At 32.7% G+C, this 22,291-nt stretch overlaps 1 protein-coding gene across 1 annotated transcript; it reads left to right on the forward strand.

The window, feature by feature from the left end:
- The first annotated feature begins 11,205 nt into the window (after window positions 1-11,205).
- LOC124368583 lies at window positions 11,206-22,005 on the forward strand. The gene is made up of 2 exons (XM_046825824.1): window positions 11,206-12,565; window positions 21,363-22,005. The coding sequence occupies exons 1-2, from the start codon at window positions 12,520-12,522 to the stop codon at window positions 21,782-21,784; spliced, it is 468 nt and encodes a 155-aa protein (XP_046681780.1). The 5' UTR covers window positions 11,206-12,519; the 3' UTR covers window positions 21,785-22,005.
- The last annotated feature ends 286 nt before the right edge of the window (window positions 22,006-22,291 follow it).

Here is a 22,291-nt window from a genome sequence, read left to right on the forward strand (position 1 = left end):
GAATTACAGCTTTTATAATTTAAAATATGTGTGAAAAAATTGAGAGTTTAAAATTGTCTAGACGAAGCAGTTCGTTTTGTACGGTTATCTTTAACATCATGGTTATAAATAATTCTTGATAAAATAATTCCATAAATATTTGCTATTGTACTTTAATTTATTTGAGTATTGAATATTGTTCTTTGGTAAATCGATACAATCTTTTAAAACTCCTCTTTTTCATTAGAGTAACAGAATTTAAATGTAAGTATACTATTTAATCCCACCAGATAACGTTGTTTGCCACTCTTAAGTATTGGTTGAAATGAAATTTAAGTTAAATATCACATAAAATATGTATTAAAACTGGTTTCTTTTGCTTTTTTATTTCATGTTATTTTATATAAATAAAATAAATTGTTCTTTGAATATTTGAGTTTTAGATTATATATATATATATATATATATATATATATATATATATATATATATATATACATACATATATTTCGTAACACTTCTTTACAAATTAGAAAACAGAACAGATGGCATTTACATAACACGTGTTTTATACTTATGTTCCATAGCGATAGTACATCTTTATTACTACCATAGAAGCAATAAAATTTATATTTAAAATCAAACAAAATTTGGTTTATTTACATATCAAAGCAAAACGTTCAAGTGTAGAATCAAGATGGATGAGAGGGTTGGAGTCTGGTTCTATGTGCTTCTATTTTGGCTCATCTTCCTTGTGGGGGGGGGTTCTTCATATACATTCAGGAAAGAAATATGAAGAAGGAATAAATATCTACTACAATGTAATATCTTATCCAAACTTGATAGGAAACACATGACTTGACAGTATAACTACATAATTCATGTGAAAACTTTGTGGAAATATATATCTCACATTAAACGTATTTATAATAATTGATGTAGTATTAATTCAACAATATATTGTGTTTAATACTGTACCAATTTTATAGTTTAAATGATTGGAGTTGTAGGGTTGCCGTTAGATTGTACCATGCAAAGTCTGATTGGGGTTTACCAAGTAAGGTTTACATGTGAATAAAAACATACTTCAATCTAGGGATAATGTGATAGGATTAAATTAGTAGATAATGTAATTGATCGCTTTAGGTACTTAGTGTGAACTTTCAAGTGCTTCTTGGAATTTTATATATATAACTAAACTTGGTTAAAAATGATCAAAAAGGGTTAAGTTTAATTTTGTGTGTTTACTTAAAAATACAATGTTTATAATCAAAGATAACAGTTACAATTATGGAGTTGTTACTTTGCGTGACCCTTTGTTTTATGAGATAGGTCCTAAGAAACCTTATATGTGAAATAAAAGAAGTATTTTCTCCATTATTTGATAATGGCCTTTGTAGAACTTTAATATAAAATGTGACTCACAAAATAGGTCAAAATTATAACAAAGTGAAAACACATTAACTTGGTCCAAATTAAAGCAAAATGTTCCGTAAACCATTGTTACGAAAATACATTAGTTAACCAAATAATAATTGGTAACCAAAATTCAAGGTTGCCACAATTCGAGATTAGTCATACTCACTTTAATGAAAATCATTTTGTGTGTGAAGTCATAATTGTAGAAGACTGAGAATTAACAGATAGGAAGTTAATGATTGACAAATGTTTGTCACAGTGCCAAAGTATGGTAAATTTTCTATTAATAGAAATTAATTTTTTAATAGTATTAAAATTTGTGAAATTTCTTAAATAGGAGTGACACATTGTAGTTGGTTTTGTTTCTTTATGGGTTAGTCTCAGACTATGATTTTCAGCTAAAACGTATTGTAGACGTACTTCTCTTATAAAATAAACGTAGGTGGAATTAACGAATTACTGCAGTTCTATAAATAATACTTTGCTTACGCTCTCACTCTCTGTACTTATTTTCGCCTGTACCTACGTCTATCCGCATAAATCCGATCGGTAGTATGCAAATTCCCAAATACAAATTGCTAAATCGTGTTTTGTAGATTATATATAACCTTATGGTTATATATAATATACCTTAAATGGTAAGAAAGCAACATTATAAATTGAGTATTATATGTACGTATATATATATATATATATATATATATATATATATATATATATATATATATATTTGTTGTATATGTCATATGTCATATAGTTTATATTTATGACTAAAGAGGGCTATAAGCCAGATTATAACGTAACAGTTTAAACAGAATAGGAAGAACAGATTTATCGTTTTAGATTGGAAGAATATTCCTTCTCATCTTCATAGATTGTTCTTTATAATATCTATATAATGAAGAAGATGAACATAATTCCAGAATGATAATTGTAAATGTGTTCTTCTCATCCCTCCTAAATTCTTTAGTCACTGTTTAGTTTTTAATCATTAATAATATATTAATTACTGGAATATAATTCCAGACTGCTAAATGTAAGTCTGCTCTTCTCAATATATCTAAATTCTTTAGTTATTGTTTAGTTTTTACTCACTAATAATATTTAATTACTGGAATATAATTCCAGACTGCTAAATGTAAGTCTGCTCTTCTCAATATATCTAAATTCTTTAGTTATTGTTTAGTTTTTACTCACTAATAATATTTAATTACTGGAATATAATTCCAGACTGCTAAATGTAACTCTGCTCTCAATCAATCATATTTTTATTGCTTTCAAACAATTCTACATTGTATTTTCAAACGTCAATAAATAAATAATAATAATAAATAAATAAAGCTAAATATCCTGCAGTTTGCTATTCTAAGATTCATTCACTGCTCGCATACATACATTAAATTACATTCTCCCTATCATTCATACATTCGGTACTAAGTTACGAAAAATTAGTGGTCCCAGCGGCGTAACATGAACTCATCTATAGAGTAAAACACTTCAGACACTAAAAGGTCCTTTAATCGAGCTTTATACAGGGTTGGATTGTTGACATTTTTTATGCTCTCAGGGAGATTATGAATTAATCTGACACCAGCTTGTGAAGGAAGTTATTCAGATGCCAGTGTTCTCAGATTTATGTTAAGAAACCCTACCAACACGAGACTCTCGCACCTAGACTACCGTGTGTGTCATCTGTACGATATGACAACCCCAGGTTCTCGCTCCTAGACAATGTGTCTCAGATTTATGTTAAGAAACCCCACCAACACGAGACTCTCGCACCTGTACGAGACTACCGTGTGTGTCATCTGTACGATATGACAACCCCCAGGGTCTTGTTCCTAGACAGCGGTGTATCTCAGGCGTGTGATATGAAAATTTCAGGCTCTAACTCCACCACTGTGTTTCAAGTGTATGATATAGCAGGCCCATCTCACGGCCTATAAACTTACGTGTTTATAACCCCAAACTTCCGTTCCAAGACTACTGTGTGTGCCAAGTGTGTAATATGACAATCCCAGGCTCTCGTTTCTAGGCTACAGTGTGTCTCTGTTGAATATTATTATAACTTCAGGCTTCCGTTCCAAGACTACTGTGTGTGCCAGGTTTATGTTAACACATCCCAGACTCTCGCTGTAAGATATGACACGGGTATATGATATGAGAACTCTAGGATCTCGCTCTTATTCTCCTGTGTGTGTGTCAGCTATATTGTATGACAACCCTAAACTCCCGACTCTAGAGTTCTGTATGTGTCATATGTATGATATGACAACCGAACCTCTCCTTCCAACTCTACTGTGGATGTCAGGTATATGATATTAAAAACCCAGGCTCTTAGTCTTAAACTACTTAGTGTGTCAGGTAAATGATTCCATAATCCTTGGCTTCCGCTTCTTGACTAATGTGTGTGACAGAATAATAATACGTCAGGTGTGTGATTTTACAACCCCAGGCTACCATACCAAGACTATTGTGAATGTCAGGTATTTGATATGACAACCCCAAACTCCTGCCGTAACACCATCATTGTCATGTTTGCGATAAGACGACCTCAGCCTCTCGCTTATGGTCTACCATATGTGTCAGGTGTATGATTTGACAGCTCTGTGATCTCGGTCTTACTTTAATGTGTGTGTAAGCTATATGATATGACAATCCCAGACTCACCCTCCTATACTAATGTGTGTCAATTTAATGATACGATAATACCAGGCTCCTGTTTCTAGACTTCTGTGTGTGTGTGTGTGTGTCATGTTTATGATCTGACAACCACAGGCTCTCCTTACTACACTACTACTTTTGTCAGGTTTATGATTTTGCAACCCCTCGGGTTCCACTCCTATACTACTGTATTTAAGATGTATGATAGTGGATATTCAGAGTCTTGTACATGAATTTCATAGACAGGTTAGCTTGTATTGAATAGAGTAAGTTATTTGTGCTGCCCATAACAGCTATTTCAATCATTGTTAATACATTTTTAAATTTTAACTCTAACTTTATAGTAACAATTTTTGTCGATGTGTCCTGTGACACAACCTCAATATTATATAAATTATATAACTACTACCCAGTTGCTGTTATCACTTCAACATACATATAATAAAATTACATTTTCAAAGCTGGATGCTGCAGGATACAGCACAATTAAATTGATATCATTAAACCTTGATTTTACAACGTAATTAATGACAGGCAATTAATCTTGACTACATACAAATAAACCAATACAACGGAGTATGGAAAGACCCGAAAAGACGTAAGGAAGTCTAATGTAACAAAGTAACATCGTTACTTTCAGTGGCGTAGCTAGAAAACATTCGAGGGTGGATTAAACATACAGGAGGATTAAAAAGAGCTCTACTCGCAAAATTTAGAAACTTGTTTGTTTACAAGTGAATTCTTAATCTAATTGTACTTTTTAAATTTTCTTAGTCACTCAAATGTGAGTGTAAGCATTCATGCTTGCAAACATTTAAACTTTTCAAAAGATTCGAGACTTGTGTTCTTAGCATAGTAGTTAAATAATGATCTTCAGGGTCTCCAAAATACAAAATCAACAATGAATTTGAATTTTTCTGAGCCGGGGCTCAGTTTGTACGTTATTGTGTCTTTTATTTTTCCCACCTCGGCCACTCTTGTCAGTCGGTGGGGGAGTCACTCCGTCAAGTATTGATTTTCTGCCTGGTTGGACTGACTGGTCGAGGTCAGGTGGTTGACCTTGACTAGACTATTGACCAGCTGTTCACCGGCACCGGCTACTGTTCGGAGACACGTTCGGCAGAAGCTTACTGTGTTTCTGGCTGTTCTCTGCTCTTCCCGTTTCCCCATGGCTGGCTAACTCCACTACTTTCGGCAGGTAATTGTCTCTCTCACCCTCTTAACTTTATTTTGTTGGCGGGTTTTTCTCTCCCACCCAGGCACTTATTTTCGTAGCTTAGTTAATAGTAGTTTATATATTTATTTTGTAACTTGTGTTCCTCGTGTACGTTGTTCGTGTCGCAAAGTGTTCTTTCCTTTCTATCGTACGTTCTAAGTTTGTTAATTTTTAACTATGCCAGTTAAGTTTTTATATTTTTGCGCCGTGCTTTCTAATCGATCCGTTCGGCGAACGGAAATTATTTATTTAGTTATCACCTTGTATTTATTTAGTGTAAGCGAGACGGTACAGACTTTGCAAATTTCGTTACCTCGTGTTTTGTGTTGTGTGCAAAATTGGGTGGCAACATTAATGATTTTCATTTTATTGGTTAATTAATTAATTGCCTTTTAGTAGCGTGAACGGATTATAATTTAATTATTGTTATTTGGGAAATAATGTTCTGTTATTATTTGTAAATTATATAATTATTATTAGGCCTTCCTTACAATTAATATTTAATAATAGAATGTAAATTATTATAATATTATAATAGAATGATTAAAATCCAGTGAATTATTGTTACAAGTAAATGTTATCACGCTGAATAATTTAGTATGGCTGTTCTAGCCTATAAGTAAATGTTTATATATTTCAAAATTTGTTTTGTACATAATATTTAATATTGTCACCAAGTAGTGTATTTTATAATACTTGGTGTCTTGAGTTATTTTTAGGAAATAGTCTTTGATACTTAAAAGGTACTGTTAGTTACAGATGGTTATTTTTAGTTGTTAAATTTAAATATTTTATATATACTTTGTGGCAAACATAATTAAGTTTTTATTATTTCTCGGGTTATACTAATATTTTTTCTGAATATCTACTGGTTATGTTGGGATTCAATAGGGTCCCCGTGAGTGCCGTCAACAGAATGGTGCGACGAGTCTGCCCAATGGTAACAACACTGAAACAAACATTGAATGCCCTCGCCCTGCCAGCGCTACCGTACCGGCATCCAACCGGAGCGTCCGTATTCATCTTGACAAGGTTGGATCCAAAATGTTTTTTTTCTTATTCTTATACCACTTGAGAGGATTGGCTTGTATGGAGCGCTGCCAGATGTTAGATCTGGAGGAGGGCCAGTATATTAGCCAGTATTTATTTAGTTTAGTTACATGAACTGAAGGGGAGGATTTCATCTTTAATTCGGATTCGTGGAGGCAACTAAGCCCCCGCCTCCTTCGAAAATTGGCTTAAAATATTTTTTTTAATTTTCGGCTACAAACTTGAAACCAAATTACTTTTTAAAATTAGTGGGCCTAGAAATTCTACAACCTTTTCCCTCTCCTCAGTTCATAAAAAATTACCTGTTAAAATTTTTAGATTTACTACTGCTGTACCTGAAATTGTTATTTATATATCAAATTTCTATATTATATTATATTATTTATTTATTATGTTATTATTTCTATTTATTATGTTATTGTCTATATTGGAATTTTATCTATTGTTATTTAGTTTTTAAGTTACACGGTGCACCGTGGTGCTGCAGTTAACTGTATTTTGTATAAAAATGTTCGCCACCTCTTTAATTATAAATCATGTTCTCGAAATCTTGTCTCTCTTTGTCTCTCTTCCCACTAGTGGCATGTGATTTTTTTATGGTTTGCTCCGAGTTTGGGAGGGGCGCGCTTCCGAGACCTCCTGTCTATTTTCGCTAACTCGGGACATTTCAATTGAATCTTTTGTATTAAAATGTAAACCAATACAATTATTTTGTAACATTATAATTATTTGGTTCATTGCATTTTCCAACTGCCTTAATAAAATAAATATAATTTGTAGGTTACAACACTATAAGTTAGAAATTATTCGATAATTGTCATGTACTATAGATCAGGTCAGCATTATAATTGCATACGCCAGATGACACATGACACGTATCAGGCTTGGTCGAAGTTGCACAATTTCAAGTCTATAGCTTATTTTTCATACTCGATAAATCCAACAAACAGACAGAAATAGCTATTGCTATAAGTTATATTATATGCTGTACATTCGTAGCATTAGAGATCAGTAGTACTAAATTATTTTCATCATATTGTATTATATAGATATTTCTACGCAACCATAAAAGTGGTGTTGTAAATTGTAAACCAAACATATACTAATATATGATCTTAAATTGAATTCGTCAGTTACATTACTATAATATAATAAGTGAAATGTTGTATTTATTAATGATGTCACGTGCTATGTTAGGTATATAAGTCAGGTAGTTGTCATTGATTTTGTCATATTTCTATAATTATTTTTTTCGTTGAATATTAACTCACAAGTTTCTTTTTTAATCCCCTTAGTTTATTACAGCTATTATAAAACGCTCGTTTCTTGGTCTACTGGACGAAAGTTTAGCCTGATCAACTAAACAAAGTTATATTTGCGTAGTGGCGCGCCAACGCAAACTTCGTCAACCACCAAGGAAACGGAGTGTGTCCGCCCCGACCTTGACCAGATTGATAACTTGATAGTTGTTATTGGTTACAATGAAGTAGGCTACCGGATGACGAAAGCTGAAGTTCAAGGTTCGTCCACCTAGCGCTGGGAGTGATGAGTCACGAACGGAACGTTGAGCTTAGGAGTGCCTGGTCTGTTTTAGCGGAGTGCAGAGTTGAGACAGGTGACCGACCCTCTTCAGCTCCGTGGGAGGATTTCCGTAATTTGCTATATTTTTGAAGAGGTAAGCTGACTCTACTTTTTAAGTATCTTCGTAAATTTGTTTCAAGGAAATTTAACTTTTTTATTCAACTACACCGCTTAAACACCAAAAATTCATTTAAACTTGGATCGAGCGGCCAACCGATTCCTGCATGAAAATGAAACATGTAACGGCCATTTGGCACATGAATGATATTCATGTTAAGTAGGATATGTTTGCAATTCTTTTAAAAATGTATGCTACGGTTTGTTTGACTTTAAAGTGTAAATTAAACACGTAACGGCCTTTTGGCAAATATATAATTTTCATGTTAAGTGAAATATAAATTTATTTTAATTTAAAAGTGTATGCTACGGCTTGTTTGACTTTAAAGTGTAAATTAAACACGTAACGGCCTTTTGGCAAATGTATAATTTTCATGTTAAGTGAAATATAAATTTATTTTATTTAAAAGTGTATGCTACGGCTTGTTTTACTTTAAAGTGTAAAGTGAACATGTAACGGCCTTTTGGCAAATATATAATGTTCACGTTAAGTGAAAAATAAATTCATTTTATTTAAAAGTGTATGCTACGGCTTGTTTTACTTTAAAGTGTAAAGTGAACATGTAACGGCCTTTTGGCAAATATATAATGTTCACGTTAAGTGAAATATAAATTCGTCTTTTTAAAAGTGTATGCTACGGCTTGTTTTACTTTACTTGTAAAAAAAAACTTTATATTCAGGAAAATTCTTCTTGGTTCTTAACGATTTGAACGTTATACTGTAATGTTTTGCGCAAAAACCTATTGTATGGTTTTAATTTATTTATTGGTGAAATATTGTACCTATTGAATTTGGATGAGAGTAACGTAGTAGTTATGGAATAAAAATGTCTAGGTAATAGTCACACAACCAAATGATTATTGTTTTAGGCTAATTGTTCATTTCTAATCGTAAACTTAGATTACCGTAGTTATCAAGTTGTCTGATAGCGGTAATAAGTAAATAATACATTAAGACTTAAATAAATTTTGTTTTTATTGTTAAATTGTAAAACTCAGTTTGTCTATTTATTTTATGTCTGCTTAAAACCTAATTCTTATTATTACCATTTAATTTATGTTTATCAAACGAAGTATTAGCCTATATTTCAATAAATGTGAAAGTAGAGTAATAACATACAATTCAAACCAAACCAGAATAAAGTAACAATCTTGTATAGTAATACCAAGTAGTCGAGGGCCTACTTATTTAAAGCACAAAGTAGGTCACTAAATTTCTGTAAGGTCACATATATGATTTTAAACTTATGTCAGTCAGTTCTAAACTTGTATTTCATTATTCTATTGTAATGCTTTTAATGATAGTAAATATGATTGGTAATGTGTACGGTTAATAAATCATTATTCTCATTATTCTCATTAATAATGTATTAATACTAAATGTATAGTAACATTAAGATCGAAATTAATTGGCGCTCTGTTCATATGAATATAAACTGTAAAGTCTTAATTAAATGTTAAAAATTATCTCAAGATAAAAATAAGTGGTTATAAATTTTGAATATTTTGGATTATAAAATGTCTTGATAACTACTTTATTATGTACCGTATTCATAAATACTTAAATGGATATCTTATTTTATCGAATTGTAGATTGGATCGCAATGTGTTTTTGATTATTTTATTGGCACAATATAATATAAAAACTGTATTTTATTATTGTATGTAAGCACTGTTATTCTGTTTTAATATTTATAAAGAACTGTATAGGGTTCTGGTTTTCGTTCCGGACTGTAAGTCAGGCAAACTGCACGCGCCTGGACATTGATTGGCACAGACTGTACGCGGGGTCTACTGGGAGCTTCGCTGACTTCCTTGCGTCACGACTTGACTGTTTGTGGAGTCACGGGCCTGAGAAGTGACTGCGACACGATAAGTAAAACTTTTTAAAATTCTTGTACGGCCATACTCAAATATTGAACTTGTGAACACGTTATTTGGAAGCAGCTGTGGCCTTTGTGGACGGTTGCGGGACTCGCTCGCCAGTGGATCGCCTTCACACCAGCTAGGGATTGTGCCTTCGTATTTTAGTTTAGTTGCATAACATTTATGTGTAAAATTGGTACCTACATTTATCTGTGTATTGTCTATGTTTAATTGTATGTCATGGTGGCCACCTACGTCTTAATTTTCATGCCTCTTATTTATAAAATATTTTACCAAGAATTGAATGGTTTAACGGAAACTTTAGTATTTACACAATTGTTTTGTGTTTATTTGTATAACAACTAAGTGAGGTTTGGCACTCCCAGAACATACCTGTTAAATATATTCTTGTCGAGAGATAGCTAATTATTTTACTATTTCAGGTGAAATTTTGGACCTCAGATTCACATTACTTAGTTTATATAAAAATAAAAAGCGGATCTTAAAATCATGTTTTAAATTTACATCATAATCTTAATTTGATTAATAAATTCAAGTTATTGATAAGTGGAACTTGGTTTTTACTGAAGTTAACCTTTTCTTATAATTATCTAAACAGTATAACTACATTTGGCGCATGCCGATAGTATTAAGGCAGTGAGAATAGGTAACAACTACTAAGAAATTGTGGTATAGGAACTGCCAGATACTTTCTTTATTTGTTATAAAAACCAAGCCTAGGCCTACTTTAATTCTAATTGAGAAAGCTATTGGATTTTCAATTTTGTTCAGGTCCATAACTTAAGTGATTTTGTTGTTGAGGTTTGCATGAATGAATGGTTACTTGTTTAAACTAAGTCTGCCTTACCAGTGAGAGCTATAACAACTACGGGAGGGACAGGTCCCCGTATTGTCCCTAAAAGAAGTAACCCGCCACGGTGTGGCGCCCTGATAAAAACCTACATTCAGCCTACACTTGGTATTGGTAGTAACCATAACACTGCTTGCTGACTTTACTACTTCAACTCCGCCTATGCAACCGACTGGGATCCGGGACGTTACAATAACATAACTCTTATTACAGCTTTTGTAGCGCATTTATTAATTTATTTAGTACCAATTAAGGACTCCACATTATAATATGTTGCTTTTGCCCTATTAATTTGAATAGCTTTCCAATATAACAAAAAAAAATATATATATATATATATATATATATATATATATATATATATTTACCGTCTTTTTAAGCCTATATGTAAAATATGATGACATTATGACACGTTATTCGTTGTGCACCATCTCATATTTGATCAAGTTTCTTTGGAGTTGTAAAGAAAGTTCAATATTAATATAATTAATGCAATATAATTTCTAAGTTTTGCAGATATGTTCGGATATAAAACGAGTCATTAATTCGTAATAGATAATATAAAACAACAGTTCCGAACTGAGGTCGCTATCAGCCGCATGTTCAGGGTTTGTCGGAACTGCTTGGCTCTGCCTCCACTCTTTTTCTCCGCCACTTGCGTTCAGCCCATTCTGGCGTTTCATGAGGAGCTCGTCATCGTTTTGCAGTGACCCGAGGTTGATTGCTCTAACAGCATTCGTACGTTTTTGACGATCTACTGCATATCTCTTATTTTATGCTCTGCACGCCGAAGACTGCCTCTAGAAGATATTGGACATCATTAGCCGCTCTACCGCTAGGTAGCTGCACTCCGTGGACATGGTCTGCGCCTACTGCTGGGTAACGGCAATACCTGGCGTTCAACGTACTGCAAATAATGAATCTTTTTGCTGAAGGCGTTTGCTTAATACAGTTATCAAATCTGTCGCATTTTGCTACAATCATGGCAAGTAACACACAGCTTGATGTTCAGGACTTGGTTTCTAAGTATTAGTTTTGAAATAAATAATCTCAGTTCAAACTATCCTGACGTACACACAGCTCCATTAATCAGCAAAATTACAGATCTTCTAAATATAGTAGATTCAAAGCAAAAACTAATCGATCTGAAAGATAACGATTTAGATTCTTCCCATCTTGAAATCGCTGAGCTCTTAGCCAGGTTGGAGATCAAGAGAAATCATCAGAAACGGGAACTTGACCATCGCCTCACCGATGAAGAGGCAGAAGTAAGACTGATTAAGACTATAACTGAAAAACTAACCTTAATACTACCAAATCTAAGAAAAATCTATTAGTGCTAAATAATTATCCCGTTCAGTATGTAATGAATGTATAAACGCTGAATGATTCATTCAGCGATGGAAATTACATATACTAAATTTAAATTAAACATTTAAAATTCAAACTAAGCTTATTAAAGGAAGGGTTATCTAAAGCTAACCTATACATTAATGATTGGAGCAAACCAAATGCATAGACGATCAGATCCTGGAAGGTTATTTTCATTGTATGTCTGATTGTCTTTAGAACCAAAACATAGAGACTTAAAAATAGAGACTTAATTTCTTGTACACTCCTTATGTGTTACCTTGCAGGACACATCCTCTGATGGTGGTGTCAGTATGGTCAGTGAAGAGAAAGGGTCAACCTTTGAGTACTTCACCAATGCAAGTTTCACAGTATACCAGGATATATCCAATTTGTGCTCTTGTTGATGTTTGCAATTTTGGACAACATCACTGCCAGAGGACTATATGTAGGTAAGTTTCATAACTTAAACTGTTAAATGTATTGTGTTGCATAATTGATTGCAACACTGATTAAATAACTTTAATATACCTTCTATAGCACAAAGATTCAATTAAATGTTTTATAATACATTTTCTTAAATCTGGAGTAGGAGAAGTTAAATACACTAAAATTCTTGAATGTCAAGTTCATAAACTCTTTAAACTTATATTTCTATCTAATACATAAATTGCTTTTGGCCTGTTGAACCCTTAGAGGGCTAGTTATAAATTTCTTTATTTTCCCCTAGTGTAAAATTAGGCTAAGAATTAATTAAAATGTTATTAGGGTTTTATTTTAAGTAAGTTTTTTGAAATTATTATATAAGGAAAAATATTAAAACGGATTTTAAAAGGATTTGTTTCAGAAATAAATGTATGTAAAAACCAAAACAACATTTTAAAATTCACTTAAAATAGAAAGAATTTAGTTTTAAATAAAATAATTTAAATACCAATTTCAAAAGTCATCCTACAGCTGTAAACAATGTTGAGATGCAACATAACAGGAAATTTGCCATAGGAGCAGAGCTTGCTCGATTGCACTGTCATCTCACGGAAATCCACAATCGTACAGTGAAAAAATGACGTTTGCTTTCTTATAAAACTAGTTTCGGATTGATAACAGGTTGCCGGGAAAAAATAGAAATCAGCTGTTGTCTGACGTTCAGTTAACGTTCTCACCCAGTTTAGCACCAGTTTTAAGAAGTACAGATTGTGATATAGAACATATACAAAAACTTTGATTGTGACATTTCCCGCCTTACTCTTGTGGACTCATTTTACCGCGTTATGAATTCCCGTAGTACATTTGAAAAGGGTTCAAGTATTGTTAATGTCATATCAATAAGTAGAACTATATCAAGTGAAGTTGAAATTAATAAATTCAAAATGAATGGCCAAATTTTAACTTAACTTTAAAGTGACCATGCATTATAATATGTTATATGATCAAAAATTACCAAGACAATATGACGACAGTGTTGGACTACATTCTGAACAAGCATTTTATTACAGGTGTTGTACTTACGAAGGATAATTTTCGAGATATGATGTTCATTTAAAAATAATTTATATATAATTTTAATATATTTATTTTGTTTATTGGATGCGTATGAAGCCTTAGGATCGCAGATGAGCTAAACTTTAGGGATCAGAACACACACTTACCCTTTGTGCACTAATTTAAACTTTATTTTACATTTTTGAGGTAACCATAAGTTATGGCCGAATTTAGATAAATTCTTAGCTTGCTATTCTTGTTTTTTACTTTAAACCTCAATGAAATCCCATTAGTCAATATTATATTTATTGTTTATAAATATTACTTGTTATAAGTCAATATTATCTATATTGGTATAACTATAATTTTGTGCGTCGCATACATGTGTGGACCTAAAAGGTTACCATTTTATAACAAAATGGATGTTGCTTAATTTACTCGGTTATGAAAGTTTCCTGTGCTTATGAATATTTTTTGGTGCCCATGACCTACCGAACCACTTTCAATTTGAATGAGAGGATAGGAGAGCGCTTTCCAATAGTGGAAGTATGACCGCCTGTTGATGGAGTAGAAATAGGTAGTGAAGAGGAAGGTGACACGTGATGAATACATGTTTTGTGACGAGACAAACATCGTTAGTCAGTAGGAGTACGGTAGGCGCTTGCCAGTAGGACGCCCAAGTAGGCTACATAAAAGCTACACGGGTAACAGGATGTGGGTAGCGGAAAAACTATTATTATAATGCTACAACCATTTAATAACAGTGTCATTAAAAGGGATTTTCTCGTATGAAAAATGTTTTAAAGTAAAGCAAACTCTCCGCATTCAGCAAGTACTGAGTGTTAAAATTGTAGGAGAGTTTTAGAGGAATATATAACGGAGTAAACTTGTTTGTTTCCAGTTATGTACAGAAGGCGACTGTTACATTACGGCTTTGTATTCGTTCGTCAAATTTACCTATAATAATTTGTTTATGATTTTTTAAAGCTTGTAATATACAAGTTCAATATGATCAGTAAAACTTTTATTGAAACTTCACTGAAAGTAATCTTATAAGTAAAACTTAATTGCTAAATGTGTTACTTAGATCTCAAGAACGGCTAAACCAATTTGGCTAATTCATTTTTTTATAAAACTCATTGAAGTCCGAGAGAGGTTTATAATACGAGAAAGTTTGAAAATAATTTCCGGAATATTTTATAATTTGTAAAAATATACTATTTATGTTTTATATTCCAAAACTACAGTAATAAAAGTTCATGAAAAGCCTGGTTCCTTCAGTAAGGATTTAGGCAATTTATGCAGTGCAGGTCCATACTTTAATTGTGGTTTATAAATTCCAGGCAATATTTGGACACTTTATGTTGGAACTGCTAGATCAAAACAGAAACAGAATATAAAGTTTATAATTAAAAATAAATTTATAATTAACGTTGTCTTGTATGGCAAAAATATAATATTCTTTCAGAAAAATTAAAAATCAACAGTTTTTTTAGGAGAACAATGTCTTTAACTGGTAGAACAATGTAAAGCAACATATAACAGTCATAATATTAAAAGTGTAAGTATGTCAAAGGGATATATATATATATATATATATTTCTTGTGCTCGTGTGTGTGTGTGTGTGTGTGACTGAACTCCTCCTAAACGACTGGACCGATTTTGATAAAATTTCGTGTGTGTTTTCAATGGAATTCAGAATGGTTTAGATTCACAATTTGGTCCACTGGAAAATGTTCTTTTAATTAATTTGTCATTTGTAAGTAGTTGTTGATTTTGGATTGTTTTACAGTGGATCCAGCAGACTGCGCTACGGCACATAATACAAAGTGAACTGATACTTAACAGCTGTTAATACTGTCAGCTGAACTTCGTCAAAGAGGCAGAAACATTTGTTGGCATTTAAATTTGAGGAAATATTAAATTGTTGTAAAGTGCTTCATCAGTAGTGTAATGAAGATTGCAACGACGAAATCATCTAATTTTAAATTTAGGTTGCACCAATGATCTATAGACCATCTAATGCACTGGGAATACTATTTAAACGCTGTTTTAAACCTACCTTATTGTAAAAAGCTATGTATGTTTGCACATTGGAAATTGAACCTGGTTACATTGAAAGTAAATAAAAAAGCCGAAAGAAGATGCTTTATGACCGACGTTGGTTTTCGTTGGTATACATTTTATTAATCGGTGTACAAGGCAAACTCAATAACAATACTAGAAATATCTTAGACAGAAAATGAATTTAAACAAACGGAATTTGATTTTGTATAACCAAATTAGTTGACCAAATATATATGCAGCTATAGGTATTGCCCTGAATAACTTATCAACGTCCTACTAAAAAACGACGAAAGATAGAATTAGGAAATAAGGTACATACCTTGATATTGCGTTCTAGAGGCTCACGAAGGAATGACTATCGATTATCTCAGGAGTGCTTTAGAATGTGATAGAAAAAGGATACGTGAATATAGTATCCTGATTAACAACAGGCAATTGCGTGCGAAGGCGCCGGGAACTTCTAGTGTATATATATTTATTTATTTATTTATATATATATATATATAGTTTATTGAAATTATATATATATATATATAATATAATATATATATAAATAATTTAATTTAAATATATAATATATTAATTTTTTTAATATATATAATTTAATTGTATGGTTTAGTTAAATTCCTTGTCAAATGGAGTAAATGAATCAACCTACTCGTATATGTTGAAACCAGTTGAAAGCAGTGTTCGCTGGTGCATGAGGTCAGTTTAGGCTGTAGGCCCAGCAGCAGCATGTTACCGCTCCCAGTCCAAGTTAAACACACTTGCAATTATGGTTATAAATGATTAATTGATTTGGAGGCTCAAAGAACTTGTGAGTTAGCCAATTCTTATGACGTCACTTTCGTGTCTTGTAGGTTAATATGAATTATTAATTAACGTTAATGTGATAAAAGAGGTTTGTCAGATTTGATACTTCTTAGACTTTTTAGATTAAATAATGCCTATGTTTTCCTTAGATGTTTAGTCCGTAAAAATCTAAAAAGTACTTTGTAAAAAATTATGCATTTTAATATTCTACTATTTTTAATTAGGTCTGCTTTTTCTTGAGCGTTTTAAGTAAATGTAGGTTTCTTGATAAAGATTAATTAATGAGGGACTTATGGTTGTTCCTGGTGAGATTTGTGCACAAATTTGGTTGTTGTTGATCATTTCCTGTTGCACAATCACTTTCATTACTACTTTTGCAACTAAAATAGTTTTTACTTTTTATTTACTTTTAATTTTATGCAATTTAAAACTTGACCACACTGCACTTAAGTAAAAAAATTATAACATACAGACATTAATATGTACTGTCTCCGTAGTCCACCACATACGTTTTATATGCTATTGAGGGTATAATATTACACCTCTTTTTCTTAGTTGTATCAGTACCGCCTTCCAAATACAGACAGACTTAGGAAGGCAGTACTGATCTGTCACACAAAATCTAGTAGTATCTCAATATAATAATAAATTATTTATTACGTAAACGTAAAACAATGTTATAGCAATCGTCAAGTTATTTAGCTAAATTTTTCCATTCATTCTAACACTGAAGTCCTTTTCAAACGTGCAATTTTTGGGTTCACTCTCTCTCATTCATTTGAATTTATCCACTACTTCCCCGGTCAGTCATACAATTAAGAGGTCTCCTAATTGTGTGCCATAAAACTCGTCTATACTGTAGTACGCGTGTGTAGTCAATGTTGACTTTAGACGAGATAAGAAATGTGCAGAATGCAGTTGATATGCAGTTGATATGTTGATATGCACACTTCAATATGTTTTTTTGACCTTAGCATGTTCTTTCTAATTAGTTCTTTATTTTTCGTTTAAAAATAATATTTGCAATGGTTGGTAATATCTGTTTATGACGGGCTTGGAGTTTTGCGACACGATGTAGTTATTACTGTTTAGCTTCAACTGTAAAGTTGAATAACTTATGAAACTAAAAACACGCAATAAATAAAAAAGGTCTCGTTTAACTTCGAATCTTTGTAAGTACTTGGAGCAAGAGCTCCCGTCTCAACTCCACTTCAGAGTAAAGTAAAACCTATAGTCTAGAGCCAATTTTTCTTGATAAAGGGTTTATTAGAAGTTTTCAAGTAAACATATAGCGGGAAAAAACATAAAGATTAAAATTTCAAGAAGACAATTATATCGATTTGGTTTTTTGTGTTGTGGGACAACACATGTAATAACATTACAATTAGATATGCAGAGAAACAATGAGAACCTATCTGGACTAAACTTAGAGACTATTTCAACATGATCAAAAGATGGTGTAATACCAATAGAATGGTACGTAATAATGCTTCCAAAACCAATTTTACAAATTTTTACTTAAAAGTATTTATACCAAAAGTACTGTGAAACTAGTGTATAAGTAAAACGTATTATACTATTAAACTTAATTACAAAACTACTGAATAATTGCTCAGGTAAAAAATATATGATAACATATCAAAGGAAGTTGATAAGTTCACGTAATACCAGAAAACAATTTGGCTCTTTTTCCAGAAATTTTAATTACTCTAGATAAGCTGTGCAATAAAAAAATTGCTGATCAACGATCATAAGTTGAAAGCAACCCAACATAATTCTAGAAATAAATATATATATATATATATATATTTAAATGATATAGACTTCCTAAATTACATTGAAAAATTAAGCAACACTTTTAAACATTTAAATTACCCAGAAAAAATTTTAAAAAATCAAATAAACAAACCAAAACATCCAGCAAGCTTCAATTATAAAACACAACCAAAGTTTATTACACAGTTTTTTCCTGGACTACACAAAATTAACAGTATTATGAAAATTGCCCATAATGTCCTACTTTCCTCTCCAGATACCCAAACTTTTATGTCTAAAGCACCTAGAGTAATATTTCGAAAACCTCCAAATTTGAAAAACAAACTTGTCCAACCTAAACTACCTAAATTACACCAATCCGTTACTAATGGATGTGAACCGTGCAACAAACCACGTTGCGGTTCTTGCAAAATTATGAAAAACTCTAGGGAATTCAAAAGTAACGTAACAGGTTTAACTTATCCCATCATTGGCAAAGTAAACTGTGACTCTAAGAATGTAATTTACCAAATTAATTGTAAATTTTGTGACAAACAGTACATTGGACAAACATCTAACCACCTTAGAGTCAGAATAACAGGGCACAGATTTGATATTTTCCATAAAGACAAGGAGAAGCCATTGGCCAAACATGCTGCTGAGCACAAAAAAGACAAAATTGAAGAATGTTATAACCTTAAAGGAATTAATAAGGTCTTCCCTTGTCATGAAGAAAATTTAAATAGATTAAAATTAAAAAATCTGGAACAAGCACATCAATTACTTTTAAAATCAAAATACCCAAATGGTCTAAATTTAAGATAATTTTAACTTTTCCAAATTTCCATCTGTGCCATTAATGATATATCAGCTGGGTTTTTGAATGTTTTAGTTGCGTATTTACATTTTTGGTTATTTTATTTGTTGTGTTTCTTGTTTCTTGTTTTCTTCATTTATATTATGCTTCCTGAAGATGTGGGTATTAAATCCCACGAAATATATAGAAGCCTTGTAATCTTCGTTTTTCATTTCAATAAGTGAAATAGTATATATATATATATATATATATATATATATATATATATATATATATTATATAAAAAGAAGGATGTGTAACTGTGAACAGTTTTTCCCAGTAAAATATGTGTTTGTTTATCAAAAACGAAAACACTGACAACGGCAGAATAGGCCATTTCTAAGTAATGTATTGAACAATATACTTGTTCAAAACGTTAAGTTAGACATAAAGTCAAGCTTCAGTGTCAAATATTTTTATACCCCTTCAGTTTCTAATCTTAAAGTTGCTATTTAAAGCATATTATATATGTAGATTATAGGTGTATCAAAAAGGTGTTAAAAAGTTTAAAAAGTTAAGTACACACATCCTTCAAACAGTCCACTTGTTACATTACATATTTTGTAGCTACTATCCTGTCTGGCACGATAAACAGAATAAACTGTACTCTTAGTTCCTGTGTTCGAGTTTCAAGAAGAGATATATAAACATGACCATTTCAAGTAAAACATTAAAGTTTATTTGAACACACGAGTTTCCGTAAAAAAAATTAATTAAATATTAATAGGAATAAAACTTTCCATTATTTAATAAAAAGTAATAGTAAAAATTCAATCAAGTTTTGTATCGTTCCCTTATTGTCTTATGTGACCTGAGACATGCCCTGGTGTCCTTGCGTCTCTTCTCCTCGATACTTCCTCTACTTACTGTAAGTGATTTTGTTTGTAAAAAAACGCCAAACTTAAACCGGGATCGTTCCGTTTAAATATGAAACCGGTCTAAAATCCATACCCTTAAAATCCAAAGTGCTCGATATAAGGTGGCAGAGTCTTGGGCCTCCTGGATACAGCCTCCAGATGTTCTTTGTCTCAGAGCACTGACTGTGGGAGGACGAGCCACTGTTCACACCTACCTGTACTTGTATATCTAATATTGTCTAAACTCTGGTTTGTGTCTCGGAGCACTGACTGTGGGAGGACGTGCCACTGTTCACACCTACCTGTACTTGTATATCTAAATATTGTCTAAACTCTGGTTTGTGTCTCGGAGCACTGACTGTCGGAGGACGAGCCACTGTTCACACCTACCTGTACTTGTATATCTAAATATTGTCTAAACTCTGGTTTGTGTCTCGGAGCACTGACTGTCGGAGGACGAGCCACTGTTCACACCTACTTGTACTTGTATATCTAAATATTGTCTAAACTAGGGATTGTGTCTCGGAGCACTGACTGTAGGAGGACGAGCCACTGTTCACACCTACCTGTACTTGTATATCTAAATATTGTCTAAACTCTGGTTTGTGTCTCGGAGCACTGACTGTAGGAGGACGAGCCACTGTTCACACCTACCTGTACTTGTATATCTAAATATTGTCTAAACTCTGGTTTGTGTCTCGGAGCACTGACTGTCGGAGGACGAGCCACTGTTCACACCTACCTGTACTTGTATATCTAAATATTGTCTAAACTAGGGATTGTGTCTCGGAGCACTGACTGTAGGAGGACGAGCCACTGTTCACACCTACCTGTACTTGTATATCTAAATATTGTGTAAACTAGGGATTGTGTCTCTCGGAGCACTGACTGTAGGAGGACGAGCCACTGTTCACACCTACCTGTACTTGTATATCTAAATATTGTCTAAACTCTGGTTTGTGTCTCGGAGCACTGACTGTAGGAGGACGAGCCACTGTTCACATCTACCTGTACTTGTATATCTAATTATTGTCTAAACTAAGGTTTGTGTCTCGGAGCACTGACTGTGGGAGGACGAGCTACTGTTCACACCTACCTGTACTTGTGTATATAAATATTTCTAAACTAAGGTTTGTGTGGAGGCGGTGCCATGTACGTTAATAACACTCGGTTATTTTGAGGTTGTAGGGTTGTTGTAAAGACTAGGCTTACTCAGCAGTTTTGTAATGAACGTTACTTAGAATGTATAATACTTTCAATAGAACTTTAAATTACCTTATTTAAAAAACCACGGTTTCGTGCTTACTCACTGAGTTTACACCTTTTAACATTACACATTAGAATATTTCGTTTATTAGTGTGATATTACTCGTATGTCTTGTATGGAAATTCACAAAATAATTTTTTTTTCATTACAGAATTAAATCCAAATATAATCTTGGATAACAGCAATGACACCGAGATGAAGAGTACACCACTAACGGATTTCCGTGACTTAGGTATAACAGGTTGTCCATACCATATCGTGGATTACAGCCAGAACACCGAGATGAAGAGTACACCACTAACGGATTCCCGTGACTTCGACACAACAGGTTATCCATATCACACCATGTATTACAGTCATGACACCGAGAGGAAGAGTACACCACTAACGGACTCCCGTGACTTCGACACAACAGGTTATCCATATCACACCATGTATTACAGTCATGACACCGAGAGGAAGAGTACACCATTAACGGACTCCCGTGACTTCGACACAACAGGTTATCCATATCACACCATGTATTACAGTCATGACACCGAGAGGAAGAGTACACCATTAACGGAACTTTGATCGTTGAAGAAGCCCCCAGATGAAACCGCGCTGCTATCAGTGTCATTTACGAATAGTATTGGGTAGTAGAACAATCTATCTAAGCACACTTTCTTTTTGGGTATTTTTACTGATCACTAACTTTGTTTATAATAATTTCAATACGTTTGTCAAATCTGAACCAATTAAAATGTAATTTGTTTCTTAGTGAAGGAATTGATTAAACCGTTCATCAAAATTTACGCGAATCTTTTATTTAATTCCCTAGTTTTGCCTGGAATTCATGAAGCTCTTTATAGTCTCTATTTTATTATTTCCAAATATAGTTAACTGATTTCAAAATACTCTTATCTGCACGTATACAATTTGGAATACACATGAAAATAAACAGTTACCACTCTTTTCAGAAAACCTTGGGCAAACTAATTGATGAATGGTTTTGCTTGAATATCAGAGCATAACAAAGCTCTGAACCTAAAACTTAGTTTGAAATGACATTATTACAGTATTTGCCAATATTATGTTCGT

The sequence above is a fragment of the Homalodisca vitripennis genome, chromosome X, assembly GCF_021130785.1.
Source record: "Homalodisca vitripennis isolate AUS2020 chromosome X, UT_GWSS_2.1, whole genome shotgun sequence".
NCBI classification, from domain to species: Eukaryota; Metazoa; Arthropoda; class Insecta; order Hemiptera; family Cicadellidae; genus Homalodisca; species Homalodisca vitripennis.